The following is a 15,345-nucleotide window of genomic DNA, read 5'->3' on the forward strand; positions in this document are numbered from 1 at the left end:
CGCTGTGGCTCAAGTGGTAGAGCGCTAGCCTTGAGCTGAAGAGCTGAGGGACAGCGCCCAGGCCCAGAGTTCAGGCCCCACGACCAGACCCCCCCCCAAAAAAAAGAAAGAAAGTGGTTGATCAAGTTTACACTGGGAGACTCACCTCCAGGAAACTAGCAAAAAAGTCAGAACTGGAAGTGTGATGCCAACTTGTGAACATGCCAGCTGTGATTAAAAATTCTGAGCAAGAGCATGAGACCCTGAGTTTAAGCTCTAGTACCAGCACAGAAAGAAAAAGAAGAATTCGAATAAGCAGCAGCAGCAGCAGCAGCAGTAGAATCCAGGCACTGAGCAGTGACCAATGCGATGACTTGGCTACAGGGATTGAGTTTTTATGTTACGTAGGTATATCTTCTTGCGCTGAGATTACAGAGCTTTGTTTCATCCACCCAATTACCTCATTGTTTTTGGATACAAATGATAAACCTACAAACCAGCCTTCACGTGTCTGAACCAAATCTATTTGCTCTTAGGGGTTACCTTATTTTTAACATTAATTTTGTTTGTGTCTAAAACTTCCAACAAGTTATAAACTCCTGGAGTAAACTTGTTCTTCTTTGAATCAACTACAATGCCTAAACGTAGCAGTTCTGTAAAGGAAGTTCTCCAGTACTGTTGATTGACATGAAGAAGGGTAGTTATGCTGTTAAATTTGTTATGACAGAGAAACAAACAGTCTTAGATTAGGAACTGTCTAACCACGATGAGAAATTTGGTTACATACTGAAAAACTCTTAATTATTATGACATCTTAAATGGATTCTATATTTCCAACTGCGTTTTTTCAGTTATATATATAATTATTACTATGCTAAATAATGTTTATACTTAAATGTTTAGTAGTTCCTTTAAGCAATTAGGGTCAGTAATGTTCTATAGCCAATGTAAATCCATTTAAAAGTTTCTTCTTTTCCAGCATTACCAATGATAGTGCTTCTGATGTAACATACAATTTAATTTTAATCATCTTATATAATGTTCAGTAGATAAAAAGAAAACAAAACAAGTGAATTCTAGACTTGATGATCTATGCATCCAAAGCACTGGGGAAACAAAACAAAGGTGTAAGACCAAAATGGGAGGTTTGGAAAAAACCAGAGCCAATCCAGCTGATGACAGTATCCATTTCCTGAGGGCACCATAGAAGTAGAACACAAAGGAAGTCCACTCAAGTGCACACAAGACACTTTATATCACAAGCAACCCCTCCACCAAAGGAAACCAGTTTCCAACATACTTGGCCTTATGATGTTATGAAAGTGCTATGTATGCAGTAAAAATGGGTCTTAGCCTTTTGAGCTTTTATTCTTTCTCCAGGCTAATGATGTAGGTAAGAAACTCTCTTGTGATGCCAGGCCTGGCAGGGAGCTGTAGCTCCCAATCAGAGTTCAGTCAGGAGGGTGAGCGCCACTCATGCTCCACAGTGTGATGATGTGTTGTGACTACAGGCCAGGTGTGTTAAACGCATTTTGATTGATGACATTTTCTACTATGCATGCTTTCTGAGGCAGCAACTCCACAAGAAGTAGATGAATGTCCATTCCACCAACCAAGCTAGGTCTAAGCTCATTTGAATCATGCACTACTACTTTGCCCAGATGATTATGTTATCATCTTATATGCAATCAGATTAATTTGTTTTTATTGGGTGACTTCCAGCTATGTCTTCACATAGTGGTGGGGCTAACCATCTAAGTCCTCACGACTTTTTAATAAACATACTAATCCCAACAAGGCTAGGATTGCCTCTCAATAGCTGCACACTGGGCATTTAATTTCGGCCAAAGTATGGCGGGAGAACACAAACACTCAGACCCGAGCAACCTATATTCTTCAACTATGTAAAATGGTTATGTTTTAGAGTTAAAGGCCATACCTAAAGAAGTTTCTCTTTCACCTCAGTTTCCTACCCCTCCACTACCTTGCCTGCCTAAAGGTAAACAGTTTTAAAAACAAATTATTTCTGTCTCACCATTTTGTTATTCCCTTTCCCTTTGCAACAGCAATACTCACAAGACACTATGTTGGAAATGAACTTCCCCTGGGGGAAGGGGGCGGGGGAAGGGAGTATGTGGGGGGGAAATTAGGGATGGGGGAACAATGTTCGACAAGAAATGTCCTCCTCATTACTTACTTATGTCACTGCAACCCCTCTGACACCACCCTTACAGTAAAATAAAATTAAAAAAAGAAAAGAAAAATATTATCTCCCCCAAATATTTCTGGTTCTTACAGTTTTTAAAACAATTACATATAGAGGCAAAATTACATTCCCCTCGCTTCGGTCATAAAGATAGCAGATATTGTGCAGTTTTTGTCTTTCTGCCTTTTTTTTTAAGTTTGGTTGTTTGTTTTGTCCCAATTTTGAGGCTTGAATTCAAGCCCTGGACATAGTCCCTAAACTTTTCTGCTTAAGCTGGCATTCTATCACTTGAACCACAGCTCTGCTTTTTTGGTGATTTATTTGAGATTACAGCCTTTCAGACATTTCTGCCAGGGGTGGCTTTGAACTATAATCATCAGATCTCAGTAGCCCAGATTACAGGCATGAATCACAGGACAGGGACTTGGCTTCTCCTTGCTTTTTTTTAATTAAAAAAATAGCTTGTAGGGATCACTCCATCACAATATACTGAGCTCAATAAACGGCTTCCTAGTTTTCCATTTAAAGTGCTACTGAGTCTTTGTGTGTGTGTGTGTGTGTGTGTGTGTGTGTGTGTGTGTATACAATTATTGCTAGCTAAAGATAAATTTATTTCTAATTCTTATACCTTCAGATGCTTCTCTTACTTACTTGAATTGGCTAGTACTTTCAGTATTTTATTCTTGACTTTAGTGAGGATATTGCTAGTGTTCTGTCATCAAAAGAGATATTATAATCATGTGCCAGTGGCTCATGCCTGTAATCCTAGCTGCTCAGTAGGATGAGAGCTGAGGGACGGTGTTTGAACTTAGCCTGGGCAGGTAAGTCCATGAGACTCTTATCTCCAATTAACCACCAAGAAGCCGGAACAGCTCTAGCCTTTAGCAACAAAAGCTCAGTGACAGCATTCTGATCCTGAGTTCAATCCCCAGAAATGGCACACACCACACACACACACACACACACACACACACACACACACACACACACACATTTAATGGCAGCAGTGTCCCATATTTTGAAGCATTATAGATATCCTGGAATAATATAATCAGCTCAAGGATAGCACTCTATCACTTGAGCCACAGTTCCACTTTGGGCTTTTTTGGTAGTTTAGTGGAGCTGAGAGTCTCACAGACTTTCTTGCCCAGGCTGGCTTCAAACTGTGTTCCTCAGATCTCAAGTCTTCTGAGTAACTAGGATTCTAGGCATGAGTCATGGGCACCTGGCTTTAGAACAATAATTTTATTTAGTGATTTTCCTTCAAAATTTGGAAACAAGATTATGATCTGGTTTTCTTTAATTATATACAGCTTTAATCATCTTTATATCAATTTTCAATTCACTTCATAGAAATAATTAGGCAGTGTTTCTCTAAATTCTATCTGCACGTCCTAAGTCACATTGAAATGATCTACTCATTCACAGTTCGTTGGAGTTGCCATGTGAAATCATTTAGGCCTGCTGCTGTTTTTGCTGGGTGATAGAATTTTTGTTGGCTGAAGGGTACTTGGAATGACATACTCATCCATAGTTCTATCCCAGTCTTCATCATTCTAGATGACTGTGGGCTTCAGGGAATAGGAAACAGAAACTAAGCTTCAGGTGTACAAAATACTTCCCCCAGGCAGCTGGGAGCCAGGCAGTAGTTGATAGTATACAGGAATAACAGTAACAAAGCCTATTTACTTGACCATACTTTTGCCAGGCTCTGAATCTTTTAGACCCATCTGTTTCTTTATAGAATCCATTCCTGAAAAAGTACCCTGCTGAGTCTTCTGAGCAGGAACTCTCTATCCTCTATCTGATCTGATCTGATCACACTCCTTGTCTCATAGGTTCCTCACCTTTCACTTTTTATTTTTTCCAGGAGGTATTTGATCATCCTGCCCTGTCCTTAGCAAGAAGCTTGTTAAGTCTGTTTAGCCAAAATTCCTCTTACCCCTGATATTTCCCTCTCCATAGTGTTTCATGCTCTGACTACCCCATCCCCAACCATACATTTCCACTTGCCCCCATGCTGTGTTTGGAAATAAGCTCAATTCTCCCCTCTCCCCTCCCCCCCCATCTCCCCTGCACAATCCCATTGCCTTGGTACTTATAGCATTCAAGATGGTCTTGAATAAAGTCTGCTTTACTGGGTCTGAACAAGTGTCATTGGAGAGTTTTTTCTAACTCTACAATATCATAATCCCATGTGGGATGGGGAAGGAGGAGGGAAGCCATGTCAGAGAGGCTGAGGAAGGGCAAGATGAGCAGGAGACAGAATCAGCCTCTTCCCAGAGATTTTCCCTTCTGGTTCTGCATTCCAACTTCTCCTGGAAGTCTCTGTCCTGTTTTTACAGCTGAGAAGGGAAAAAAAAGCCTCGCAGAGTCCACTGAATATCTTGGCAGCCTTTGGGAGAAGAAAGGATCCTCTGAGTCGCTTTACCCAAGAGAATGTGGACCCCAAAAAGCCAATGATTACACCCCTTGATTTCCCCTCATTTGTCTTCACCCTGAGCCAGTGTCAGCCCTGCCTCTGGGGCTCACACTGATCAACTAGTCCCACATCATAGACGTTGCTTTCAGGTTGAGCCTTTGATTTTCTGAGGTTGCTCTCTGTGCAACTGGCTTTGGAACAAACAACCGCCACATGGCTCAGTCATCTCCACCGTGAGAAAGCTTTGCAGTGGTTGTGAAGTAGGGTACGAGGACAGGACCTAAGGCCCAGAGTGACCTTATGGTCTTCTCGGCTCCAGTTTCCTGTCAAATTCTCCCTTAGCTCTTCCTAGTCGGCACCAACAGGGCCTTCTTTAGGCCTTCTGCCAGAATACAAAATGCCACTAGGGGGCGCTGGCCCATGGGTGCTAGATGAGAACGTCATTGCCCTCCACAGCCGATATTATTAGATTAGTAAGAAGCTCTGATCAAAGGCAAGGACAGGTTGGGAAAGACAATCGTGAGAGCCCTGGAGCTCTCACCACCACTTCGGAGCCCCAGTATGATTGTGAAGAGGTTGAAGCCTGAACCCCTTGCTGAGCAATTGCTTCCAGAGAGAGCCCCAGGTTGTTTCCTGTGGGCAAGTCACAGGCTCCTGCAGATGGGGGTTCAAGAGGAACTCAGCAGGCCAAGAAGGTTAGGTTGTGAATGTATGTCTGGGGAGGGCTTAACATCTAAGCCCCCAGTTTTCAGGCAAATATGAGATCCTTTCTCCAACACCTGCACTCACCCAACTGTGTCAAAGGCTGACCATACCTGTCCAGCCCACAACCTCAGAAGATAGGGGAAAAAAGTAGCATGATGACTCATTTCAGAACTTTCCACTGGCAAGAAGTCAGCACCTGACTGGGCTCAGAGAGTCTCACTGTGCCCTAGGAGAAGCTGAGGGGCCCCAAAACACCAGGTGTTGCTGTGAACCTTCACACCAGGCCTGCTTCCCAGTGAGGTGCTCCTGGGGGCCAGGAGGTGCTAAGTGGGTGCAGGCCAGCCAGCTTCCCACGCTGAGTCCCATACAAGGCGCAGAGGGATTTGTACAAGGTTGGGATGAGGGATTCTTCTGTCATCTACTTTGAACCCAGGTAAGTAGTCTCAGGGTCTGGTTGGCCCCGGGAGCCACTTTCTTGCCTACACTTATTTTCACATCAGATCCATCTGAAGAATGAAAATGTCTTTTAGAATCCCAGCTTTGGAGTCTGGAGATAAGGATTTTATTCTTGGTAAAATATGCTAGATAGAGAGGATTGCCTCCTCTGATTTTCCAGGCACTGTGCTAAGCACCTTACTCAACATTAGTTCATTCTCACAACCACCCTAGGAAGGATGTACTGTTGTCCTATATGCAGATGAGGAATTAGAGGCTTGAGGTGGCTGGATGATTTTGGTCCCAGATGGGACTCCATGGTCTAGTGCTACTCATGAATGTCTCTGAAGAGCACCACAGATCAAAAGGTACTTGACCATGATCCTCTTTAGAAATAAACAGAAAACTTCTTACTTCTTTAGTATTTTATTTTGCAGCCCAAATCATTTCTCATCATTTCTTCTTATGTAAGACAGGTCCTGCCTCTTCAGCTCCCTCCCACCTCACTTTACAAGCATACAAACACAGGCTGAACTTTTCTTTTTTTATGTCAGCAATAGGGCTTGAACTCAGGGCTCTTTTGCTCACGGCTAATGCTCTACCACTTTGAGCCACAGCGTCACTTCTGGTTTTCTGGTGGTTAATTGGAGATAAGAGTCTCACAGACTTTCTTGCCTGGGCTGGCTTTGAACTGTGATCCTCAGATCTCAGCCTCCTGAGTAGCTAGGATTATAGGTGTGAGCCACTGGTGCCCAGCTAGGCTGAACATTTTTATTGCCCCCTTTCTGTGCTATATACTCACCAGCTGTCCAGGGGTCTCCCACTCCTGGGTCCTCTCTGCCTCAGGAACTAATTTTGGCAACACCTTTTATGTCCCACTCTTGCTCCTTTGGCCCAGGGACTGTGGCTGTTGGATGTCCCTTGAGAGACAGGTTGAATTTAAGAGGGCAGAGAGAAGATGGAAAGGCATTGCTGTCAAAGGGTCTGGCAGAGGGGAAAGGAGAGCATATGGATTATGGTATAGAATTGAAAATGGATGCAGGGGCCAGGGGGTTGGGGGGTGGACAACTGGTCTGAGGTAGAGTAGCCTGAACAAGAGGAGAGGAGGACAATGGGGAATGCTCAGAGTGTTTGGTCATTATGGCACCAGGATTTGAATGGATGGAAACGCAGATACTCGGGATTTTCACATAGAGCATGCCCAGGGCTGCTGCGGTGAGAGGTGGAGAGGCAGGGAATGCAGTCCCTCCGTCTTCTCTCCTTCGGGGGCTTCACCAGTGAACACACTCAGTAAACTCACTGAAGATGGAGGCAAGATTATGCACTTTGTACCTCAGATGGAGATGAGATTATTCATCTTTGTATTTTCTGAACCTGGTGCTTGCTCAGTGCAGTGCTTTGGAAGAATTCAGGAACTTTTAAATGGCAGGATGGAAAAAGAAACAGAAGCAAAGAGAAAGGGAGAGCGGCTCAATGGATATCCATCCATAAGCCAGTCCCTTTCCAGGGGTAGGTGTGTGGAGCTCACCCGTCTCTACCCTACAGCTCTCGTAGGGTAACTACTATGTACTAGAAAACTCTCTTTTAACCTTTTCTGAACATGCAATGTCAGAGGAACTGAGAAGAATTCAAAAAATCTGCACAATTCAATCTGGATAAAAGAAATAAGATTTGAGAACAGGCTCTCATTCAAGTGACAGTTGCTCTGTTTATCCAGGACCTTGGATCTATCTACCTCAATGGAGTTATGACTCATCCATACACCTGTTTGTAAATACCTCGCCTTACAGGTGTCTGGGATGGTTGTGCATTCTTCAGCAGAATGAAGTCAGGGAAATGCAGTGGACAGACCCTATCAGTAGCAGGCTTCGCAGAGCCCTGCACACATGGCTCTGAACTTTTCACACAAGGGCTGACTTTTTAAAAAGTACAGTAAAACTGAAAGCTTAAAAACAGTAGCTTCACAAATTGTCACCGAAGACTCCAGTACCTGAGACCACGTCTTTTTATTTGTAAATGCATTTCTGTCATAGTCTTTCTTGTGGTTCACTCTATGTAGTCTGTGTACTTGTTACTTTATCGTGTTGACCTTACTTTCTTTTTTTTTGAGAGCTTCATCTTATTGACATTGCTTTTGCTGAACTCAGGTTTTTCAAGACCCACCGCTCTCAGAGGTTCAGTTTCACCCTGGCATCTGTAGTTGGACATTTTGGTCACAAAAGAGGCCACATCTGCTTCCTGGAGGCCTCTTGGCCAGAAGTATGCACGGCTGGCTGCTCCTGCTGTGGGCCCAGGGGCTGAGGCAGGCCGCCCTCCTCGCCTCAGGTAAGGCCTACAAATCCAGGAGAGCAGGGGAGAGGAAAGAAGGCCAAACGTGGTGCAGAGAAGGCCTGGAGTCTATACTACAAGTGTTTAGGGAAGGGAATGTGGATGTGAGTCCTGTGTACCCTCAGATGAGAAGATGAACTTCAGATCGGGGGTCACAGATTTTCATGGTTTGGGGTCCTGACTGGGTAGTGAAAAAAAGAAGTGGGGGGGGCTGGAGCAGAAGAAACTAAGAAAATGAGGGTGTGGGCACAAGATGGAGGAATTCTCAATTGGGTTTTAGAAGCTTATTCTTGCTCTGTCTTCTATTTTTGATAGACTTCCAGAAAAACGTGGCAGGTAGTTTTCTGTGGATGAAAAACGTCTCCTTCCTAGCTTCCAGAGTCACAGGCTGCATGTTGTTAAGTTTATTTCTTTTATATTAAAAGACTTAAACAAATATTTCAGAGAAATAGAGGACACAGCACTTAAAGGTAATATAGCTGGGCGCCAGTGGCTCACCCTGTAATTTTAGCAACTTAGGAAGCTGAGATCTGAGGCTCACAATTTGAAGCCAGGCCCAGCATACAAACCTGAAACTTTTATCTCAAATTAACCACCAAAATAAAAAAAAAATGAGCAGGAAGTGAAGCTGTAGCTTAAGGGCCAACCTACTTTAACAACAACAACAAAAAGCTAAGGGACAGCGTGCAGGTCCTGAGTCTAAGCCTCAGTAAAAGCACACACACAAACGAAACACGGAACAAGACGAACAAAAAAACCTTGTGGTAAAAATGAATGAGCATTCTGAGGATGGAGTGCTGGTCAGTGTGCTAGGGAGTGATGTACTGAAGAGGTAGATTTTTCCTAGGAGAACAGTTTCTTGCTCAGTCTCCTTTCCTTTGGCTATCTTGGCTCTCCTAATACTTTTCTGGGTACCCTAAATGGCAATCCACCAGATAGCAGGATTTTATTTGAAGGGCAGGAGTCAGCATGAGATTAGGTTTCTAAAGGACTTGTAGAAACCATGTGTGGGGCTTAAGAGGGCTTATGTCATGTAGTAGGGAGAGAAAACAGCAAGCTAGTCATGAAGCTGTACAGCAGAATGCCCAGAGAGGGCAACACACTAAGTCATGGAGCCATATGACAAGTAGTGAAGGTGTTAATTATATAATGCAGACAGTGCAAGGAGCCTGTGCAAGGAACACAGGTTGCTATGAGCTGGGGTCCTCCAAGAGGTGGAGTTCTTAGACGCTCTACATGCATGGAACAGATGGCAGATCTGGAAGCAGGCATGGTGGGCTGGATTGGAATGGAGGTCTGAGAACAAGAATACTAGAAAGGAGCCAAAGGCTTGGGCTTGGAACCTTGAAGGACAGGCATCCAGAGGACATGTCTCAACAGGAGAAATCAGGAATCTATGGACTTTGGCAGAGCCAAATTGACTGGGAAACATCTACATGAAGGCTGGCTGCTGGCCAGTGATTCACGTGTGCTTCTCCCTCTCCTCTAGGAGTTATGACAGGAGTACTGATAACCAAGGGGAACATTTCTGCAGAGGAAGGTGACTCTGTCATCTTACAATGCCTCCTCTCCTCCACCATGGCTAACGTGACTCAGGTCAATTGGGAGCAACAAGAGAAATTTCTGGCCACTTACCATACTGACTTTGGGTGGCACATTAACCCAAGCTTCAGAGAGCGGTTGACCCCAGGCCCCAGCTTGGGCCTCACCATCTTGTCACTGACCAGGAATGACACAGGGGAGTACTTGTGCATCTACCATACCTACCCTGATGGGATTTATAAGGGAACAATCTTCCTGGAGGTCCTGGAACGCTCAGGTATGCCTTCTGCAGGGTGGCTGATGAACCTCCTTCTGTAGCATAGAAAATGCCATCTTGGAAAACTCTCGGGGGACAAAGGGCTTCTCAGTTCTAGAGCACATTTGACTTATCAAAGATTTTTTATCTGGGAAGGGAAAGAGAATCACAGAAAGAGCAACACAAAGGATGACCTAATGCAGCAATGATACTCACTTAAATGAGAGAGGGGGTAACAGTGTTTTAAAAAAATGTATTGGTGATGTGGCTCTAGAGGTAGAGTGCTAGCCTTTGAGCAAAAGAAGCTCAGAGACAGTGCCCAGGCCTTGACTTCAAGCCCCAGGACTGGCAAAAAAAGAAAAAAGAAGGAAGGAAGGAAGGGAGGAAGGAAAAAAAGAAAGAAAGAAAGGAAGGAAGGAAAGAAGGAAGGAAGGAAGGAAGAAGGAAGGAAGAAATAAAGGTATTCATTACCTTTCATGTAACTGTAATGCCCTGCTTATCACCTTTACAATAAAGACAAAAAAATTAATAAAATTTGTTTAGGTTGTAAGAAATAATACAGATAAAAATGTTCATAAAAGAGAGAGGGGGTAGAGAGAGAGCGAGCGAGAGAGAGAGAGAGAGAGAGAGAGCATCCCTAGTGCTTAGTGCTGGTGGGTCATACCTGTAATCCTGACATCTGAGGATCATGGTTCAAAGTTAGACTGGGAAGGAAAGTTCATGAGTTTCTTCTCTCCAATTACTCATAGAAAGAGCAGACGTGGCACTATAGCTCAAGTTGTAGGGTGCTAGCCTCTAGCAAAAAGAGCCTAGGGACAGTGCCCAGGCTCAGAGTTCAAACCCCAGAACTGGCAAAACAAATTCAGCTTCCTGAACAAACATACATATACTAACATACACAAACACTTATATGCATATATATAATGTATAAACATGTATTATATATAATACATGTATGTATCATTTTATATATTTATATATTATGTCAAAACATATACATAACATATATATATATACGCACATACATTTGTGTGTACATCTATATCTATCTATCCAGCATCTATCGATATTGATATCTATATCTATCTATCCATCTATCTATATCTATATCTATACAGAGAGAGAGAAAGAGAGAGAGAGAGAGAGAGAGAGAGAGAGAGAGAGAGAGAGAGGGAGAAGGTGAGGCGAGGGGGAGAGAGATGAAGTCAGAGACTTTGTGGGCTGAGCTACCATGTGATGTTCCAGAAGCTCCTGTATCCTTGTCATGTATAACCATGACTAAAAACCACAGATTTCTGCATTAGAAGCATATCTTTTTAAAAAAGTTATTCATTTTTATTGTTATTATAAAGGGGATGTACAGAAGGGTTACAGTTACATAAGTCAGATAAAGAGTAGATTTCTTTTGGACAATGTTATCCCTTCCCTCACTCTCTTCCAGGTCTTCCCTCTCATTCCCTGCCACAAGTTGCATAGTTCATTTTCAACATAGTGTCTAGTGTCTAGTGAGTACCACTGCTGAATTTGTTTACCTTTTGTCCCTCCATTTCTTATCCTCCCAAAGACAGATAAATGAGGGACCAAGATAAAAAGAAAACAAAAAAGCAACAAAAAACCCTCTTGTTTCCATTTCCTGGAGTTCATTTGGATAAATATTATTTTATATGATCAGATGCATATACGTATTGCATCTTTGTGTTCTTCTCCTGGGTATCTTCCTTTGAGTTCACTGTGTGAATGTCTAGAATTCCATATAATTTCTCATGTCCCAGGGTATTTCATATCTAGCATCTGCATATGAGAGAAAATGTGTGTCGTTTGTCCCTTTGAGAGGAAGCACGTCTTATCTATGGACAGGACCAGGTAATGTGGTTACATGCAAAGGGTCATCATACTGGTTTAGTAATGGTCATACAAATTAGAATTAATCCTTATGTTTGTAAAGATTAGATTCTTGTTAAAAAAAACCAAAACTAAACCAAAAAAAAAAAACAACAAGGCACAACCAGTGCTATTTTAAGTGTACAATAATTGACATTTGTGAGATGCTTCAGAATTTCCAAGATTTCCTCATAGGTGTATCCACCTGGGCACTTAAATCAATTCTAAAAGTTGGAAAATGATGAGTGTATCTCAGATTGTTATAGCACAGTGAATAAGAGCTCAGACTCTGATGCTGGAGAGCCTGGGTCCAAATCCTGCTCTGTTGTTCACCTCAGAGAAGACTACTTAGCTCCTGGTGGATCTTTCCTCATCTGTGGAGTGCAAAAAGGTATAAGACACTATGATGTGCTGATATAAAGTTGACTCACCCACTGCTAGAAAATGCCCTTAGGACAGCGGCTGAAACACGGGTAAACATGTTGACAATGAATCTGATTCTTGCCAATCACTTGCTCAGGCATCCCTTCATGTTGCTAATATCATTGAGCTTCTACTATGCATCAAGACCTGGGGAAACAGGCTCCAGGGTTTCACAGCCTAGTGGGAAAGAAGTATTATAGGGCACAAGATGAAGGGGAACTCTCTGTGCTTTTTCTTTGTGCAATGCGATCCTAATGTTATTTTGATTTCTAATTAAAAGGGCTTGACATTGATCAAGATGCATTGCATTCATAAACTGCTTTGTTGAATGTCCACTCTTTTGTGCAACTTCTGAAAGATAATAAAAATATATTCAAGAAAAAAGCTGTTATATGTAGATAGGAAGTGTGGAAGAAGAAAATGACTATTGACTAGAGGAAAAGAAAACCACTCTGGGTCAGGTACAGGAGGCATGCCACTACTTGGGGACATCTGTCATTGATTTGATGGCAGGCCAGATAGATGCTCTGTTGTGCCAAGAATTGGGCTCAATGATTTCAGAGTTGGGATTAGAGGAAGGGCCTGGGCCAACCCTGACCTCTGAGCAGTAAAACCCAGGCTGGGCAGGGTGGGGGAGGCAGCTTTGCCACTTAAATATATTTTGTCTTCTCTCTAGTGAGTAAGAACAGTACCTGGGTCCTAATTCCATTGCTGGGAGCCATGGCCACAGTACTGGGGGCCATCTGCAGTGCAGTCATCAGGGCGGTCACATTGTCAAGAAAGGTAATGGCTCTTCCTGCAAATCCAGTCCCAGGCATCCCCATCCATGCCTCCCCACTGCTGTCAGACGTTTCTATGCTAGGAGACACCCTAATGTCACCATGCCCATGCTCCCTGTCCCTTTCACAGGACTTGCTCTACTTTTTCATGCACTCCTTCGTATTCTTCTGTGTTGCTCTTTCAGGCTCAGAGCTCCTGGAAGGTTGGACTTCTATCCTTCCTGTCTTGATGTCTGTTACCTACAGTTACTAGTTTCTGCCTGTTGCATAAGCTGCTGCTTTGAGTGTGTGACTACTGTGAGTCTCAAGTATCTCTGAGTATGTCTAGTATTGTGCGAGGGCTTTGGGGCTAGAGCCTCATTCAATTCCCAACTTGGTAATCCAGTACTCTTGACTGAGTAAGGGTCTACATTTTAGTATTAATCTATTAGCCCTTTCACCTTTTTCTGGATTATGTAAGAATCTTAGAGTATATTAACACATTAAAAAAATCTCCTCCCTCTCCAACTTCCTTCTATTGTTTTCAGGTCTTGTAATGTTCTCTATACTTTTGACAAATAGATAATCATTGTGGTTTTATGAGTCAATATTGACTTCAATCTATTCTTCCTGTAACTCTATCCTGAATGTTCTATTGTGTTTTATTTTTTTTCCACCTAAAGAATATCTGAGAGTAATCATTTAGTTCAGGTTTATTGGTAATGAAGTATTTTGGTTTCTGTTTGTCCAAAATTATTTTTACCCATTGAATTAAAAATGATATATTTGTTTAGTGAGGTATAGAATTCTGCGCTGGCAATTACTTTCAGCATGTGGAAAATATTATCCCATTGTCTACATTCTTATAATTTTATTGGGAATTTAGATTTTTTACCCCTTCTGTTTCTCTTTTAGAAGATGTCTTTAGTTTTCAGAAATTGTACAGTGATATAATTAAGCTGTTTATTATATTTGGAGCTTGATGATGTCTGTCAGTTTGGGGTCAATCGTAGCCATTCTGTCATCATATATATCATTTCACTAGTTTTTGCTTTTTTTTCTTTTTCTAAAGCTGTAAGTACAGGTATTGTAGACATTTTCTGTTTTGTCACAATGTCTCTTAGCCTCTTTTTGTGTATTTTTTAATCCGTTTGTCTCATTATATTTTATAGTGGATGTTTTCTTCTGACATACCTTCCAGTTAACTAAGCATCTTCCATGTGTCTCATCTTTAAGTAGTATAACAGTCTATCAAAATCCCCAATCTTGCTTTTTAATTTTTTGAAAAATGTTAATTATTTTGAAGTGTGTGCCTCATAATCCTATTAATTGGTACTCTTGGGATTTTTTTTTTCTGTTGTCTACTTTTACCTGTTTGTAGGTCATATCTTGTCTCCTTGACTGATACATTTTTTTATTGTGTGCTATAAATGCTACATGCAAAACTGATACAATGTCTTCTCCAGAGTGTTCCTACTGCACGAGACAGATGCCTCATCTGAGGCTCCAGCTAGCTCTGTCACCAGATAAATCAGTCATGAGAGGCGGGGGCTAGATTTCCCATTCTGCTGCTCCTTTCCTCTCGGATGTGGTCTTTGGGATTCCAGTTCAAATCCTATGGTGCTTTCCAGTCTCCTCTCCTTGGCAGTTTCAGATCCCCAAATGCTGCCTTTCTAGATAGGAGCTCTGTGTGTGTGTGTGTGTGTTGTTGTTGTTGTTGTTTTAATTTTATCTGCTTCTCAAGTGTAACTTCAGGCAATTACCTGTAGGAGATAATGTCTCCAAATACTCATCTCATTTTCTAGGTTTTCTTCTACTCCCAGTTCTTGTTTACAGCCTACACATTCCACATGGGTTAGAGCCCTAATTTCTTCAGACAGATGTTTCTAATATTTTCATCATCTTTTCTAGTTGTTCCCAGTGGAAGGATGAGTCCAAAGCAACACAGTCAAGCAGAGCTCTGCCAGAAGTACAACTTCTTTTTTTGATGTTATATCTTACACCTCCATTTTAAGTATGACTTTTGCAGGCTAAGAAGACTTAGCTGGCCTAGTGTCCCTGCAAGGTCAGGACTCCACTAAAGTTCCAGGTTCCAGGTCAGTTCCTAATTCCTGGCCACCTCTTTTCCGCTCTCTGACCTAATATCAGTCTGAATGACTGGGGGAGCTGGAGAACTCCCTGGTCTTAAGCTCTTGCTTTTGTTTTGCTTTTTTTTTTGGTTCCAGTCGTGGGGCCTGAACTCAGGGCCTGGGCGCTGTCCCTCAGCTCTTCAGCTCAAGGCTAGCGCTCTACCACTTAAGCCACAGCACCACTTCCGGCTTTTTCCTTTTTGCTTATGTGGTGCTGAGGAATCGAACCCAGGGCCTCAGGCATGCAAGGCAAGCGCTCTACCACTGAGCCACCTTCCCAG

General features: G+C 42.6%; 1 protein-coding gene across 1 annotated transcript in view; it reads left to right on the forward strand.

Annotated features, from left to right (window-relative positions):
* Window positions 1-7,918: 7,918 nt before the first annotated feature.
* Tigit (T cell immunoreceptor with Ig and ITIM domains) overlaps window positions 7,919-15,345 on the forward strand; it is a 16,780-nt gene continuing 9,353 nt past the window's right edge. The window contains exons 1-3 of the mRNA XM_013028555.1: window positions 7,919-8,072; window positions 9,565-9,894; window positions 12,854-12,960. Of these exons, the coding sequence (XP_012884009.1) occupies window positions 8,009-8,072; window positions 9,565-9,894; window positions 12,854-12,960 (501 nt within the window). The 5' untranslated portion in view covers window positions 7,919-8,008. The remainder of the gene's footprint in view (window positions 8,073-9,564; window positions 9,895-12,853; window positions 12,961-15,345) is intronic.

This window comes from Dipodomys ordii, unplaced genomic scaffold (genome assembly GCF_000151885.1).
Source record: "Dipodomys ordii isolate 6190 unplaced genomic scaffold, Dord_2.0 Scaffold111, whole genome shotgun sequence".
Lineage (NCBI taxonomy): Eukaryota > Metazoa > Chordata > Mammalia > Rodentia > Heteromyidae > Dipodomys > Dipodomys ordii.